General features: G+C 47.1%; 1 protein-coding gene across 5 annotated transcripts in view; it reads right to left on the bottom strand.

The window, feature by feature from the left end:
• NMD3 (NMD3 ribosome export adaptor) overlaps positions 1-14,455 on the bottom strand; it is a 204,065-nt gene that overhangs the window by 15,079 nt on the left and 174,531 nt on the right. For all 5 annotated transcript variants that reach the window (XM_063916173.1, XM_063916175.1, XM_063916174.1 and 2 more), the window contains exons 12-13: positions 4,639-4,751; positions 1,843-1,915 (exon numbers count right to left, since the gene is read on the bottom strand). In XM_063916173.1, the coding sequence (XP_063772243.1) occupies positions 1,843-1,915; positions 4,639-4,751 (186 nt within the window). The remainder of the gene's footprint in view (positions 1-1,842; positions 1,916-4,638; positions 4,752-14,455) is intronic.

The raw sequence follows: 14,455 nt of genomic DNA, 5'->3' as shown, positions 1-14,455 counted from the left end.
CTGACGGCCTATGAGACGTCTGGACAGGCACAAGCTGAGTAGCCGGCTGTCTCATGTCAACCACTGTCTTTTATACAGAGCTGACACTGTCACGTAATTCCTTCCAACAGTTCATCCACTCAGGTGTCGACCCCCTAGGGGGTGACATCACTATTACAGGCAATCTGCTCCGTCTCCACATCATTTTTCTCCTCATACATGTCGACACAAACGTACCGACACACAGCACACACACAGGGAATGCTCTGATAGAGGACAGGACCCCACTAGCCCTTTGGGGAGACAGAGGGAGAGTTTGCCAGCACACACCAGAGCGCTATATATATACAGGGATAACCTTATATAAGTGTTTTTCCCCTTATAGCTGCTGTATAGTTAATACTGCCCCTAATTAGTGCCCCCCTCTCTTTTTTTAACCCTTTCTGTAGTGTAGTGACTGCAGGGGAGAGACAGGGAGCTTCCCTCCAACGGAGCTGTGAGGGAAAATGGCGCCAGTGTGCTGAGGAGATAGGCTCCGCCCCTTTTTCGCTGACTTTTCTCCTGCTTTTTTATGGATTCTGGCAGGGGTTAAATGCATCCATATAGCCCAGGAGCTATATGTGATGCATTTTTTTGCCATCCAAGGTGTTTTTATTGCGTCTCAGGGCGCCCCCCCCCCAGCGCCCTGCACCCTCAGTGACCGAAGTGTGAAGTGTGCTGAGAGCAATGGCGCACAGCTGCAGTGCTGTGCGCTACCTTGTTGAAGACAGGACGTCTTCTGCCGCCGATTTTCCGGACCTCTTCTGCCTTCTGGCTCTGTAAGGGGGGCGGCGGCGCGGCTCTGGGACCCATCCAAGCTGGGCCTGTGATCGTCCCTCTGGAGCTAATGTCCAGTAGCCTAAGAAGCCCAATCCACTCTGCACGCAGGTGAGTTCGCTTCTTCTCCCCTTAGTCCCTCGATGCAGTGAGCCTGTTGCCAGCAGGTCTCACTGAAAATAAAAAACCTAATCTAAAACTTTCACTAAGAAGCTCAGGAGAGCCCCTAGTGTGCACCCTTCTCGTTCGGGCACAGAGATCTAACTGAGGCTTGGAGGAGGGTCATAGGGGGAGGAGCCAGTGCACACCAGATAGTCCTAAAGCTTTCTTTAGATGTGCCCAGTCTCCTGCGGAGCCGCTATTCCCCATGGTCCTTACGGAGTCCCCAGCATCCACTTAGGACGTTAGAGAAAACGGGGTTATGATATGAGGTCATACTTCTACAAACGTCATACCGAAAGGTGCGCACACAAAAATGGGGTGTGGCTTTGTGAAAACTAGCCTTCGGCGCGCGCATGATAGTGGCTCTTGGTCTTGACTACAGATCTTTTCTGGCTCTTTGCCTCTGACTGGTTGCCCACCCCTGCTTTACACATTCTTTATCACCAATCCAATCTATAGTAGGGGTAGCGCAAGTGAAAGCATGAGATATAGGTTATGCCAAATTCGAAAATAAATAGGTTTCAAATGATAGGAAATGCACTGCTAAACCTTAATTTACCTCTTATTTGCCAACTTTTCTAGAGTTGCATTTGTCCTTCAAGCTGAAGGGGTTAAATTACTCTATAATGTAAAACATACTGTACATAGCTTGCAAAAAAGGTGTTGGGCCCATAATGTATAGTTTATATTAAGATCAAGACATTTTCAGGAGATTTCACAGGAGCTTAGTAACTTAGTGGATCTCAGAAGTGACAGGAGAGTACATAAAGCAGCATCCATAACCCTGACACTAGCAGTAATATCATATTTATATTGCATTCAACAACATTACACATCACATATCCCAACCATAGGGCGCCACCTAGGGGAAATCATTCGCCTTACCACGTCAGGAATGTGATGAGGCTTCATCTTGTTAATAAATTCATCATTCAAATTACAATTTGCCAAATCAAACCTGAAAATTAAATTTAAAGAGAAGGGGGGGGGGGGAGAAGGAGAGGAAATTACAAATGAGACGCATTAGCGAGGCTGACAATGACAAGTCTCACTATCTCTATCAAAACATTTCTTTCTAAGCTTGGTGAGATTCAGAAGTACCTGAACAAAGCAGATCATTAGGGACAAGCAGCACTGGGAAGCCTGGGAGGTGTGTGTGTAATTTAGCAGTACTCCCACACACTCTCCAAAGGGAGCAGAGTCTCTGAGCACTCCAAACAGCAAACTGCTCAGGAACAGAAGTGACAGACTGCACCACAGGGCATAACAAATGTTCTAAAATAAAATACAGGATATACCCTATGGAGCTTACTGTAGGTAATCAGTAATTTAACAAAGCAGATCACTGAACACTTTCATAAGTACACACATATGATTGATTTATGAACTCTAAAACTTGGTAGGAAATTAAAATAATCCTAAAGTTTTATTGTGATAACCTACAAAATGGTTATAATGGATAATTCAGAATAAAGTCCAGGTGTCCTCCACCAAACAGAATCACCAGTTCCCTCAGCCTCCGTCGAGATGCATGCCTCCTGTCACAATATTTCATTCCCCCCCCACCGGCACATCTATCTTTACCCTCACACACTACAGGTTCTGATGCCATGCATTTCTACAGTCTCCCACCTGGATTTGGCCTCTACATAATCATCACTAGACTGCACCATTTTCCTCCAGCCTTTCAGTAAATTAATAAAGGATGGAGAGCCTGATCTTTTTGGATATAGGCCAAAAAAAAAGCAAACAAAACAACAACAGATTTTGTCTAACATTTGCTAGTCCCCTTTGCAGGTTTTAATTTCATTTTATTATGATGGTTGGTAAGTGCTGTTGTCTTTGTATGTAATTAATCTACCAGCATATTTTCAGTATTTGCATTACCTTTAAACCAGTAATATTCTAAGGAAATTTGATTAAATACATAGAAATATGTTTAACTTGGATCTAAACCTGCAAACTGAAGACATTGTAAATCCCCATGCAAGAAATTACTAGCTATATGAAAATTAAAAGTCTTAGGATAAATGGATTTACACCAGCTCTGAAGGCTCAGCTATTACAGACTGCGACAATGATGTTCTCCCCAATATATTATGCTAGATAACTCGTAAGACAGGGATAACAATGCTATGATAATGGAAAAAAAGATGTTGAGTGTTTTTTTTTTTCCTTTTTCTTTTTTTTTTTTTTTTTTTGGGGGGGGGGGGGGGGGTAAACGTAAAATATCAGACATGTAAGTGGTTTGTAGGTCAGCCTTATATTAAGCCTGATGAAGCAGGAGTACATGCAACGTGCTGCGTACCACACACTGTAGGAATTGTTGACTTCCTTTTTTGGAATTTTTTTTGTTTTTTTTTTATTCAGCCATTTGTTCTTGCAGTTACCATTTCTTTTCACTGCTTTAGACATTTGATAGAACCCTTCTGGTCTTTCCAACTAATGTATCTGTAATAGGGGCATCAAACACTTCAGCACATATTCTTTGGGTTTAAGTTGTTGAAGTCCTGCTTACCTGACTGTTGTATTATAATAAAACGCATTTTATTTTGAAACCTTGTCGGAAAACACGTGGATAGGCGGAATAGCCGGCGACCCACGTGCTTCTTTCGGAAATGGGGCCAAATCCGACAGGTTTTGGCACCCTTTCCGACAAACTCAATCCGACTTGAAAACAAGTCGGATTGAGGTGAGGAGACAAACGGTGCTGTGGGCGGCTGAAGGAGCTGAGATCGGTGGCTGGCGGGGGCACGTCTGCAGCGCCTCCCCCCACCGCCACAGACATGTTCCCCTGCAGAGCTTCCACCCGCCGCCCCAGACATGTCCCCCCCACAGCCAGCTCTGGGCCACCGATTTCTGCTCCCCCCCGCTGCCCAGCTTACTCCCGCCGGCATCCCGCTCATGGCCGCCATCTGCAATCCTGGCCGCTGCTGTCAGCACATCCACTGACCGCAGAGGCAGGACAGGACCCTGTGTACGGCCAAATCTGACAGACGGATTTGGCCGTCCATTGAATAGGGATTGTCGGATCCATTCCGACAACTGCATGTCGGAATGGATCAGACTCTTACTGAATATACCCCTAAGTGGACATTCTTTTTGGACCTTCAGCTCACCAACTGTGAGTAAATGAGATGACCCGTGGGTTCACATTGGTTTGAAAAATCTCCTTATAGAAGGATTTATTTCCATTATCACCAAAACAGTGAGGATTGTGGGAAAACGCCTTATAGTCCTTGGCTGACGTCTTAACATGTTTCTTTGGCACAAGCCATAAACCCCACTTTTTTTTAAAAAACAAAGAAAAAAAAGTAACTAAGGGGCAGATGTATTAACCTTGAGAAGGGAAAAAGAAGTGATAAAGCAGTGATAAATGCAAGGTGATAACACACCAGCCAATCATCTACTAACTGTCAATTTACATATTGGTGCTGATTGGCTAGTGCACTTATCATTGCTTTATCACTAGTCCAGGCTTAATACATCTGCCCCCAAATCCTTCATTTAGTAGAGCTGGCCAGGGAACATATGGCTGATGAATGCCGCAATTCAAACACTAGAGTCATAATGTCATCACAACACAGCCTACATCGAATATCAGAATAGATAACTATCCATCTCTGACCAATGCATCATTCTGGTGGGGGGGGGGGGGATGCAATACTACACAGAACCTACCCCTGCACCAGATCGCCAGGATTCAGCAGATGTCCAAGGTGAGTGCGGCAGTGGTACTGCTGGTTTGTGTTCATCTCAGATGTTTTCTGAACCCACACTTCAGCAAGGGTGTGCTGCGAAAGAGAATGAACCTCTGATAAATCACTCTGGGAGCCAGCATGCCCAAAAGATTAAATATTGGCATGCCCCACTAGAAAATCGCTTGTGTATTTTCAAGCGGTACAATGGTCTGCTGAAAACAGGCCTGCAGCTAGAAGCCTTACGGCCCATACACACTAGAGGACTTGAAAGATGTGAAAGAAACAATTTAGAAGATGAACGATTTCCCTTGAACTTCCCAGAGTCCCTGACAAACGATATTGAGTGTACATACTAAGCGTTTTTACAAACGATCTGAACGACAAACGATCTGCTTGGAATCATTTGTGATGCTGGTTTTGGCGCCTTATTTATGGTGGCCAGTGCACACATCAATTCCATATCTTTTAAACTGGTCAAATTGCTCATATTGGACATTGTTCATGCATACACACATGCCAATATGAACAATTTCACCAGCGACATAGTGAAGATTGAGCTGCATGCATGTACGACTGATAACCAGCTTCAAACGAGCAAGGGTGCGTGCATCGTTCACTGTGTACACACTACATAATTTGAACAACAGATCGTTCGAAACTGTCATTATCGCTCAAGTCGCTGGAAAAAAAATCTTCTAGTGTGTATGGGCCTTTAGAACCACAATAACAGAATTTAAGTTCTTATCTTGTTAAATCCTTTTCTTTGAGTACATAGGGGCACAGGGAACACAAGGTATAGCCTGGAGAGGAGAAAGTCTGGGCACCAAATAGTTATTAATTTATTTTCCCAGCTGACCCAGACTCCCTCTCCACTATACAGCACCCCCAACCACCCAGTTAAGTTAGCAAGCCCATGGCAGGTGCGAAAGGATGGAGAAGGAAGCATACCAGCATACATGCAAACACATTTGCAGGAAAGGCATTCAAAGAACCGGTACTATAGGAGCGATCAACCACAAGCCAGGAGTGTCAGGGTGGGCACCTTGTGCCCCCTACGGACTTGAAGAAAATGATTTAACAAGGTAAGAACATAAATCCTCTTTTCTTCTTCTGTCCACTAAGGGGTACAGGGAACACACTAAAGCGGTCTACTAATGGGTAGGGCCACCCTGGAGCTGTGCTGAGTTCTGTACATCAGAAAGCTGCGTCTGGCACAAAGGTGTCAAAGGCATAAAAACTAAGACGTGTGGACAGAGGACCACTTGACCGCTTTACTCTGCAGAAGCACAACACTGAGCTACCCACTGACAAAGTGGAATGAGCATTTACCACGGCAGGGGCAGGAAGAGCCACCACTGAGTAAGTGTGGCCAATAGTCAAGCAGAGTCACCTGGCCAAAGTCTGTTTTGAAGTTGGCCAGCCTCGCTTGTGAACATCATACAAGACAAAAGAGAATCTGACCTGCGGACTTCCCTGGTCCTGTCCACACAAGTTCTGAGATCCCTCCCCACATCAAAGAGGCTATATCCGGCGAAGTGTTCAAAGCATAGACGATGGAACCACTATCTGTAGGCTGATATGAAACAGAGACCACCTAGGGTAGGTAACCTAAGTGATTCCTAAGGACCGCCTGATCGGCATGGAAAAGCCAAAAAACGGTGAGCGCAAAGAGAAGGTGTGCAAGTCGACACCTTCTTGGCCAACTTAATGGCGAGTAAGAAAATGGACATCCATGCAAGCCAACAAATGTCCACCGTATGCAGGGGCTCAAAAGAAGTGGACTGAAGAGCCCTAAGAACCAAAAACATGTCCCATGGAGCAACTGAAGGGACAAACAGTGGATGGATATGTAGGACACCCTAAAAATAGACTTGTACATCCGGTTAGAGAGCAATTTAGCACTGAAAGAGGACAGAGAATTGTACCTTCAAAGACGAGAGCAGAGGCCCAAATCCAAACTCACCTGTAAAAAGGGGAGGATTTGAAAGAGCCAGAATAACCTGGGGTCAGAACCCTGGCGAAGAATGTCAAGCAAACACAGAGATTAAGACTCGCCGAATACAGCTTTTGGGCATAGAGCTTGGTATGAATGACCCTACTGGAGAAACCCTTTGCTCTCAAGACGGATGCCTCAAAAGCCACCGTCAAAGCGTGGTAGAACAGATACAGAACCGGCATGAAGACAGAAGAACCAGCCGCAGAGTCAAAGCGGAGCATTGGGGGGGGGGTTAGAAGACCTGCGTACCATGGCTAGATTGAAGCCACAAGGAACACCCTGCATTACTCCAATGTCAACATGCGTTGGACCTGCGGGACCCCTGAATCGGAGGAAGATGTAAGTGAGCAGGTAATGCGTCCACCAGGACAGCTTGAAGCTCTCAGACACAGAAACAGTGTCTCAGCAGCCGATGGCGAGCGCCGGAAGATGATGCTCTACGCCACAGAGGATGCAACCGACCTCCCTCATGGCTTTGTGACTGCGAGTACCATCCAGATGGATCATGAATGAGAAGTCAGTCACAATGTCAGACTGTAGCTGGACCAGACGACACCGGTAGAGTAGTGGAACCAGAACATGGAGTGGTAACCAGCCTTTTTGACCCTACAATCGACCCTGAAAGGGTTACTGCTCCGCCACTTGTGAAGACCTGCGTCAATGGTGAGCACTTCAGACCTGATTCAAAAGAGGCATTTCCCTATCTAAGTGGAACCTCTTGGAGCCACCTCAGGGTAGAGGAGGAATGTCTTTGTTTGCAGAAGGGATCTGTTCCATAGAGCCAAAACTTCCATTTGAAGAGATTGGGAGTGAAACAGCATATGCCACCATGTCGGAGATGGAACTAGACAGCCCAAGAAAGTGTTCCCCGAGGACATTCAGATAGTTTAGAATCTAAGACCCCTGCGCCAAAGACACATGAAAACACACGTAGCCGTGACTGTCCCAGTGACAATGCCAGAAAAAGGTAGTGATGCTCATGCAACTTCAACCTGAGCAAGCACTAGTGACAGACTATGATGGGAACATATCTGTCTAAGGCTGCCCTAAAATTCCCCCAGTTCCAGAGGCAGAACAAAGGAGCGAAGAGACTCTCTGCAGAATCTGGGAATCCACAGGCACACGTCAAGCTTCTTCAGAACAAGGATGGCAGGGACGAGCCATCTGGTTCCTAAATCAGGGAGAATTTGTCATAAAAATCCGTACCTCTTTTGAGACGGGGAACCTGGGTGAAGATCCTGGAGGCCGATAAGGCAATTAACACCTAAAACAAGCACACAGAACATTTAATGTACTTTATTTTATTTTTTAAACCAGTGGGCAAATAGTGCTCAACAAACCAGCCCTGATATAGTAGGAAGGAGCTCAATGTATAAACTGACTGACTAGAGCGAGGTATACAGGGAGACAGACCCAAACTAGGTATCAGGCAGGCCTGTAAAATGGTTGCCCAGCATGTCTCTGTGGAAGGGAGAGAGAAGAAAAGGCAGCGGGCAGTCTACCAGGTTGCAAGCACGCTTAAGGGTGGTGGAGGCGAAAACAGGACTCCTCTGTTTTCCTTTCAGGTGAAAAACCCCTAGGGAAGGAGTGCTTACAGCTGCAGTGGTGTCCTGTTTCATGCTGCCCTGGTAGTCTAGTGTGTAGACCAGCGTGCTAGGCCGACACTCACCCACGCTGCAGCTCCAACAGCAGCAGTGAATAGCAGCGATGATGTTGCTGCCAGGCCGTTTCTCTTACCTGCCGAGGACGTTCAGCTGCAGGTGTGGTGGTGTACAGTCAGAGCCTGGAGTCCCGCGGCAGAAGTCACCTACCCGGTCGCCAGTGCTGCCGCCACCAGCGTTGGAGCAGCTAGACATCTGTACAGACTGCTCATCAAAAATAATACTGAAGGTAAAACAAAACTGAGAGTAATTCAGGTAAAATTAATTAACTGGGTGCACCACTTAATAGCAGCCCCAACAAAATGGCACCACCTCCTGCCAGCACCAAACTAAAACTGGCTGGCTGGGGGGGGGTGGCATATAGTTGAGAGGGAGTCTGAGGCTACCAAGAAAAAATTAAAAACTATTTGGTGCCCAGACTCTTTCCCCTCCAGGCTATGCCCGGTGTTCTCTATGCCCCCTAGGGGACAGAAGAAAAACAGTTTTGCAATGTCGCTATACTAATGTAGTTGATGTACAGATTTCATGCTAGTAGAAGAATGTGCATTGGGAAAATAAGATATTCTTTCCTAAAGATAAAAATAAACTTAAACTGCATTGTGGAACCTGAAATGGTTGTATAGTGGGAGTTTTGACACTTCACATTTAACCATTAAGCAAACTAAAAATAAGAATTTACTTACCGATAATTCTATTTCTCGTAGTCCGTAGTGGATGCTGGGGACTCCGTCAGGACCATGGGGGATAGCGGCTCCGCAGGAGACAGGGCACAAAAATAAAGCTTTAGGATTAGGTGGTGTGTACTGGCTCCTCCCCCTATGACCCTCCTCCAAGCCTCAGTTAGGATACGGTGCCCGGGGAGCGTACACAATAAGGAAGGATATTGAATCCCGGGTAAGACTCATACCAGCCACACCAATCACACCGTATAACTTGTGATCTGAACCCAGTTAACAGTATGACAACGTAGGAGCCTCTGAACAGACGGCTCACAACAATAACAACCCGAATTTGTTTGTAACAATAACTATGTACAAGTATTGCAGACAATCCGCACTTGGGATGGGCGCCCAGCATCCACTACGGACTACGAGAAATAGAATTATCGGTAAGTAAATTCTTATTTTCTCTAACGTCCTAAGTGGATGCTGGGGACTCCGTCAGGACCATGGGGATTATACCAAAGCTCCCAAACGGGCGGGAGAGTGCGGATGACTCTGCAGCACCGAATGAGAGAACTCAAGGTCCTCCTCAGCCAGGGTATCAAATTTGTAGAATTTTGCAAATGTGTTTGCCCCTGACAAAGTAGCAGCTCGGCAGAGTTGTAATGCCGAGACCCCCCGGGCAGCCGCCCAGGATGAGCCCACTTTCCTTGTGGAATGGGCCTTGACAGATTTAGGTTGTGGCAAGCCTGCCACAGAATGTGCAAGTTGAATTGTGCTACAAATCCAACGAGCAATCGTCTGCTTAGAAGCAGGAGCACCCATCTTGTTGGGTGCATACAATATAAACAGTGAGTCAGACTTTCTGACTCCCGCCGTTCTTGAAATATATATTTTCAATGCCCGGACCACGTCCAACAACTTGGAATCCTCCAAATCGTTAGTAGCCGCAGGCACCACAATAGGCTGGTTCAGGTGAAACGCTGGCAGAAAATGAGGACGTGTCCGCAGTTCTGCCCTGTCCGTATGGAAAATCAGATATGGGCTCTTATATGATAAAGCCGCCAATTCTGATACTCTCCTGGCTGAAGCCAGGGCCAGTAGCATGGTTACTTTCCATGTAAGATACTTCAACTCCACCGATTTGAGCGGCTCAAACCAATGGGATTTGAGAAAATCCAAGACTACATTAAGATCCCACGGTGCCACTGGGGGCACAACCGGGGGCTGTATATGTAGTACTCCTTTTACAAAAGTCTGGACTTCAGGAACTGAAGCCAATTCTTTCTGGAAGAAAATCGACAGGGCCGAAATTTGAACCTTAATGGACCCCAATTTGAGGCCCATAGACAATCCTGTTTGCAGGAAATGTAGGAATCGACCCAGTTGAAATTCCTCCTTGGGGGCCTTCCTGGCCTCACACCACGCAACATATTTTCTCCAAATGCGGTGATAATGTTGTGCAGTCACCTCCTTCCTGGCTTTTACCAGTGTAGGAATGACCTCTTCCGGAATGCCTTTTTCCCTTAGAATTCGGCGTTCAACCGCCATGCCGTCAAATGCAGCCGCGGTAAGTCTTGGAATAGACACGGTCCCTGCTGAAGCAGGTCCGGTCTTAGAGGTAGAGGCCACGGATCCTCCGTGAGCATCTCTTGAAGTTCCGGGTACCAAGTTCTTCTTGGCCAATCCGGAGCCACTAGTATCGTTCTTACTCCCTTTTGCCGTATAATTCTCAGTACCTTTGGTATGAGAGGCAGAGGAGGGAACACATACACTGACTGGAACACCCACGGTGTTACCAGAGCGTCCACAGCTATTGCCTGAGGGTCTCTTGACCTGGCGCAATACCTGTCCAGTTTTTTGTTGAGGCGGGATGCCATCATATCCACCATTGGTTTTTCCCAACGGTTCACAATCATGTGGAAGACTTCTGGATGAAGTCCCCACTCTCCCGGGTGTAGATCGTGTCTGCTGAGGAAGTCTGCTTCCCAGTTGTCCACTCCCGGAATGAATACTGCTGACAGTGCTATCACATGATCTTCCGCCCAGCGAAGAATCCTTGCAGCTTCTGCCATTGCTGTCCTGCTTCTTGTGCCGCCCTGTCTGTTTACGTGGGCGACTGCCGTGATGTTGTCCGACTGGATCAACACCGGCTGACCCTGAAGCAGGGGTTTTGCCAGGCTTAGAGCATTGTAAATCGCTCTTAGCTCCAGTATATTTATGTGAAGAGACATCTCCAGGCTTGACCATACTCCCTGGAAGTTTCTTCCCTGTGTGACCGCTCCCCAGCCTCTCAGACTGGCATCCGTGGTCACCAGGACCCAGTCCTGTATGCCGAATCTGCGGCCCTCTAACAGATGAGCACTCTGCAACCACCACAGAAGAGACACCCTTGTCCGTGGCGATAAGGTTATCCGCTGATGCATCTGCAGATGCGATCCGGACCATTTGTCCAGCAGATCCCACTGAAAAGTTCGTGCGTGGAATCTGCCGAATGGAATCGCTTCGTAAGAAGCCACCATCTTTCCCAGGACTCTTGTGCATTGATGCACAGACACTTTCCCTGGTTTTAGGAGGTTCCTGACAAGTTCGGATAACTCCCTGGCTTTCTCCTCCGGAAGAAACACCTTTTTCTGAACCGTGTCCAGAATCATTCCCAGGAACAGCAGACGTGTCGTCGGGGTCAACTGAGATTTTGGAAAATTCAGAATCCACCCGTGTTGTTGCAGCACTAGTTGGGTTAGTGCTACTCCGTCCTCCAGCTGTTCTCTGGACCTTGCCCTTATCAGGAGATCGTCCAAGTAAGGGATAATTAATACGCCTCTTCTTCGCAGAAGAATCATCATTTCGGCCATTACCTTGGTAAAGACCCGAGGTGCCGTGGACAATCCAAACGGCAGCGTCTGAAACTGATAATGACAGTTTTGCACCACGAACCTGAGGTACCCTTGATGTGAAGGGCAAATTGGGACATGTAGGTAAGCAGGGGCGGATTGGGAACAAAAAGCGGCCCTGGAAAAATTTGTACTAGTGGCCCCACATGGGCAGCACCAGAGGTGTAAGGTCTAGCCATGGGCCATGGCAGCAGCACCCTCCCCCCAAGACTTTCCAGATAGTAGGCATGTCCAGCATCAAGGGGAAGTTAAAAAGAAATAAAATTAAATATTATGAGCACATTATATGATACACCTTCAGAATTTAGGAAACTATATCATTCTTTAGAAAGATATATTTTCTTGCTTATTACACCAACCGTATCCCAATCACTATTCACTCAATCTTATATGTCAGCCAAGCAGGCAGACAGAGCATACACTTGATCATCTGCAATCACAGGCTAAGTGGCAAAGTCATTTTCATATATGCAAATTGTTTGGCATCTTATTCATTATGTCTATAAATAAGACCACATGTCCTCAAACAAAACAGGCCCCACAGGTGCGCCGGCCCACCGGGAATCTTCCCTGTAAACCCTATGGCCAATCCGCCTCTGTAGGTAAGCATCCTTTATGTCCAGGGACACCATAAAGTCCCCTTCTTCCAGATTCGCTATCACTGCTCTGAGTGACTCCATCTTGAACTTGAATTTTTGTATGTACAGGTTCAAAGATTTCAGATTTAGAATAGGTCTTACCGAGCCGTCCGGCTTCGGTACCACAAATAGCGTGGAGTAATACCCCTTTCCCTGTTGTAGGAGGGGTACCTTGACTATCACCTGCTGAGAAAACAGCTTGTGAATGGCTTCCAATACCGTCGCCCTGTCTGAGGGAGACGTTGGCAAAGCAGACTTTAGGAACCGGCGAGGGGGAGACTTCTCGAATTCCAACCTGTAACCCTGAGATACTACCTGCAGAATCCAGGGGTCCACCTGTGAGCAAGCCCACTGTGCGCTGAAATTCTTGAGTCGACCCCCCACCGCTCCTGAGTCCGCTTGTAAGGCCCCAGCGTCATGCTGAGGGCTTTGCAGAACCCTGGGAGGGCTTCTGTTCCTGGGCAGGGGCTGCTTGCTGCCCTCTCTTACCCCTTCCTCTGCCCCGAGGCAGATATGACTGTCCTTTTGTCCGCTTGTTCTTATAGGACCGAAAGGACTGCGGCTGAAAAGACGGTGTCTTTTTCTGTTGGGAGGGGGTCTGAGGTAAAAAGGTGGATTTTCCGGCAGTTGCCGTGGCCACCAGATCCGATAGACCGACGCCAAATAATTCCTCCCCTTTATACGGCAATACTTCCATATGTCGTTTGGAATCCGCATCACCTGACCACTGTCGCGTCCATAAACTCCTTCTGGCAGATATGGACATCGCATTTACTCTCGATGCCAGAGTGCAAATATCTCTCTGAGCATCTCGCATATAAAGGAAAGCATCCTTTAATTGCTCTATAGTCAATAAAATACTGTCCCTATCCAGGGTATCAATATTTTCAGTCAGGGAATCCAACCAGACGACCCCAGCACTGCACATCCAGGCTGAGGCGATGGCTGGTCGCAGTATAACACCAGTATGTGTGTATATACTTTTTAGGGTAGTTTCCATTCTCCTATCAGCTGGATCCCTGAGGGCGGCCGTATCAGGAGACGGTAACGCCACTTGTTTTGATAAGCGTGTGAGCGCCTTATCCACCCTAGGGGGTGTTTCCCAGCGCGCCCTAACCTCTGGCGGGAAAGGGTATAATGCTAATAACTTTTTTGAAATTAGCATTTTTCTATCTGGGTTAACCCACGCTTCATCACATACATCATTTAATTCCTCTGATTCAGGAAAAACTACAGGTAGTTTTTTCACCCCCCACATAATACCCCTTTTTGTGGTACTTGCAGTATCAGAGATATGCAAAGCCTCCTTCATTGCCGTGATCATATAACGTGTGGCCCTACTTGAAAATACGTTTGTTTCATCACCGTCGACACTAGATTCAGTGTCTGTGTCTGGGTCTGTGTCGACCGACTGAGGTAAAGGGCGCTTTACAGCCCCTGACGGTGTCTGAGACGCCTGGGCAGGTACTAACTGGTTTGCCGGCCGTCTCATGTCGTCAACTGATTTTTGTAATGTGCTGACATTATCACGTAATTCCATAAACAAAGCCATCCATTCCGGTGTCGACTCCCTGGGGGGTGACATCACCATTATCGGCAATTGCTCTGCCTCCACACCAACATCGTCCTCATACATGTCGACACACACGTACCGACACACAGCAGACACACAGGGAATGCTCTTATCGAAGACAGGACCCCACTAGCCCTTTGGGGAGACAGAGGGAGAGTTTGCCAGCACACACCCAAGTGCTATAATATATATGGGAACAACCTTATATAAGTGTTGTTCTTTATAGCAGCTTAAATATATCAAAATATCGCCAAAAAAATGCCCCCCCTCTCTGTTTTACCCTGTTTCTGTAGTGCAGTGCAGGGGAGAGTCCTGGGAGCCTTCCTCACAGCGGAGCTGAGCAGGAAAATGGCGCTGTGTGCTGAGGAGAATA

The sequence above is a fragment of the Pseudophryne corroboree genome, chromosome 4 (genome assembly GCF_028390025.1).
Source record: "Pseudophryne corroboree isolate aPseCor3 chromosome 4, aPseCor3.hap2, whole genome shotgun sequence".
In the NCBI taxonomy this organism is placed as follows: domain Eukaryota; kingdom Metazoa; phylum Chordata; class Amphibia; order Anura; family Myobatrachidae; genus Pseudophryne; species Pseudophryne corroboree.
Note: the sequence above shows the minus strand (reverse complement) of the source record. Positions and strands in the feature narration are given on the sequence as shown.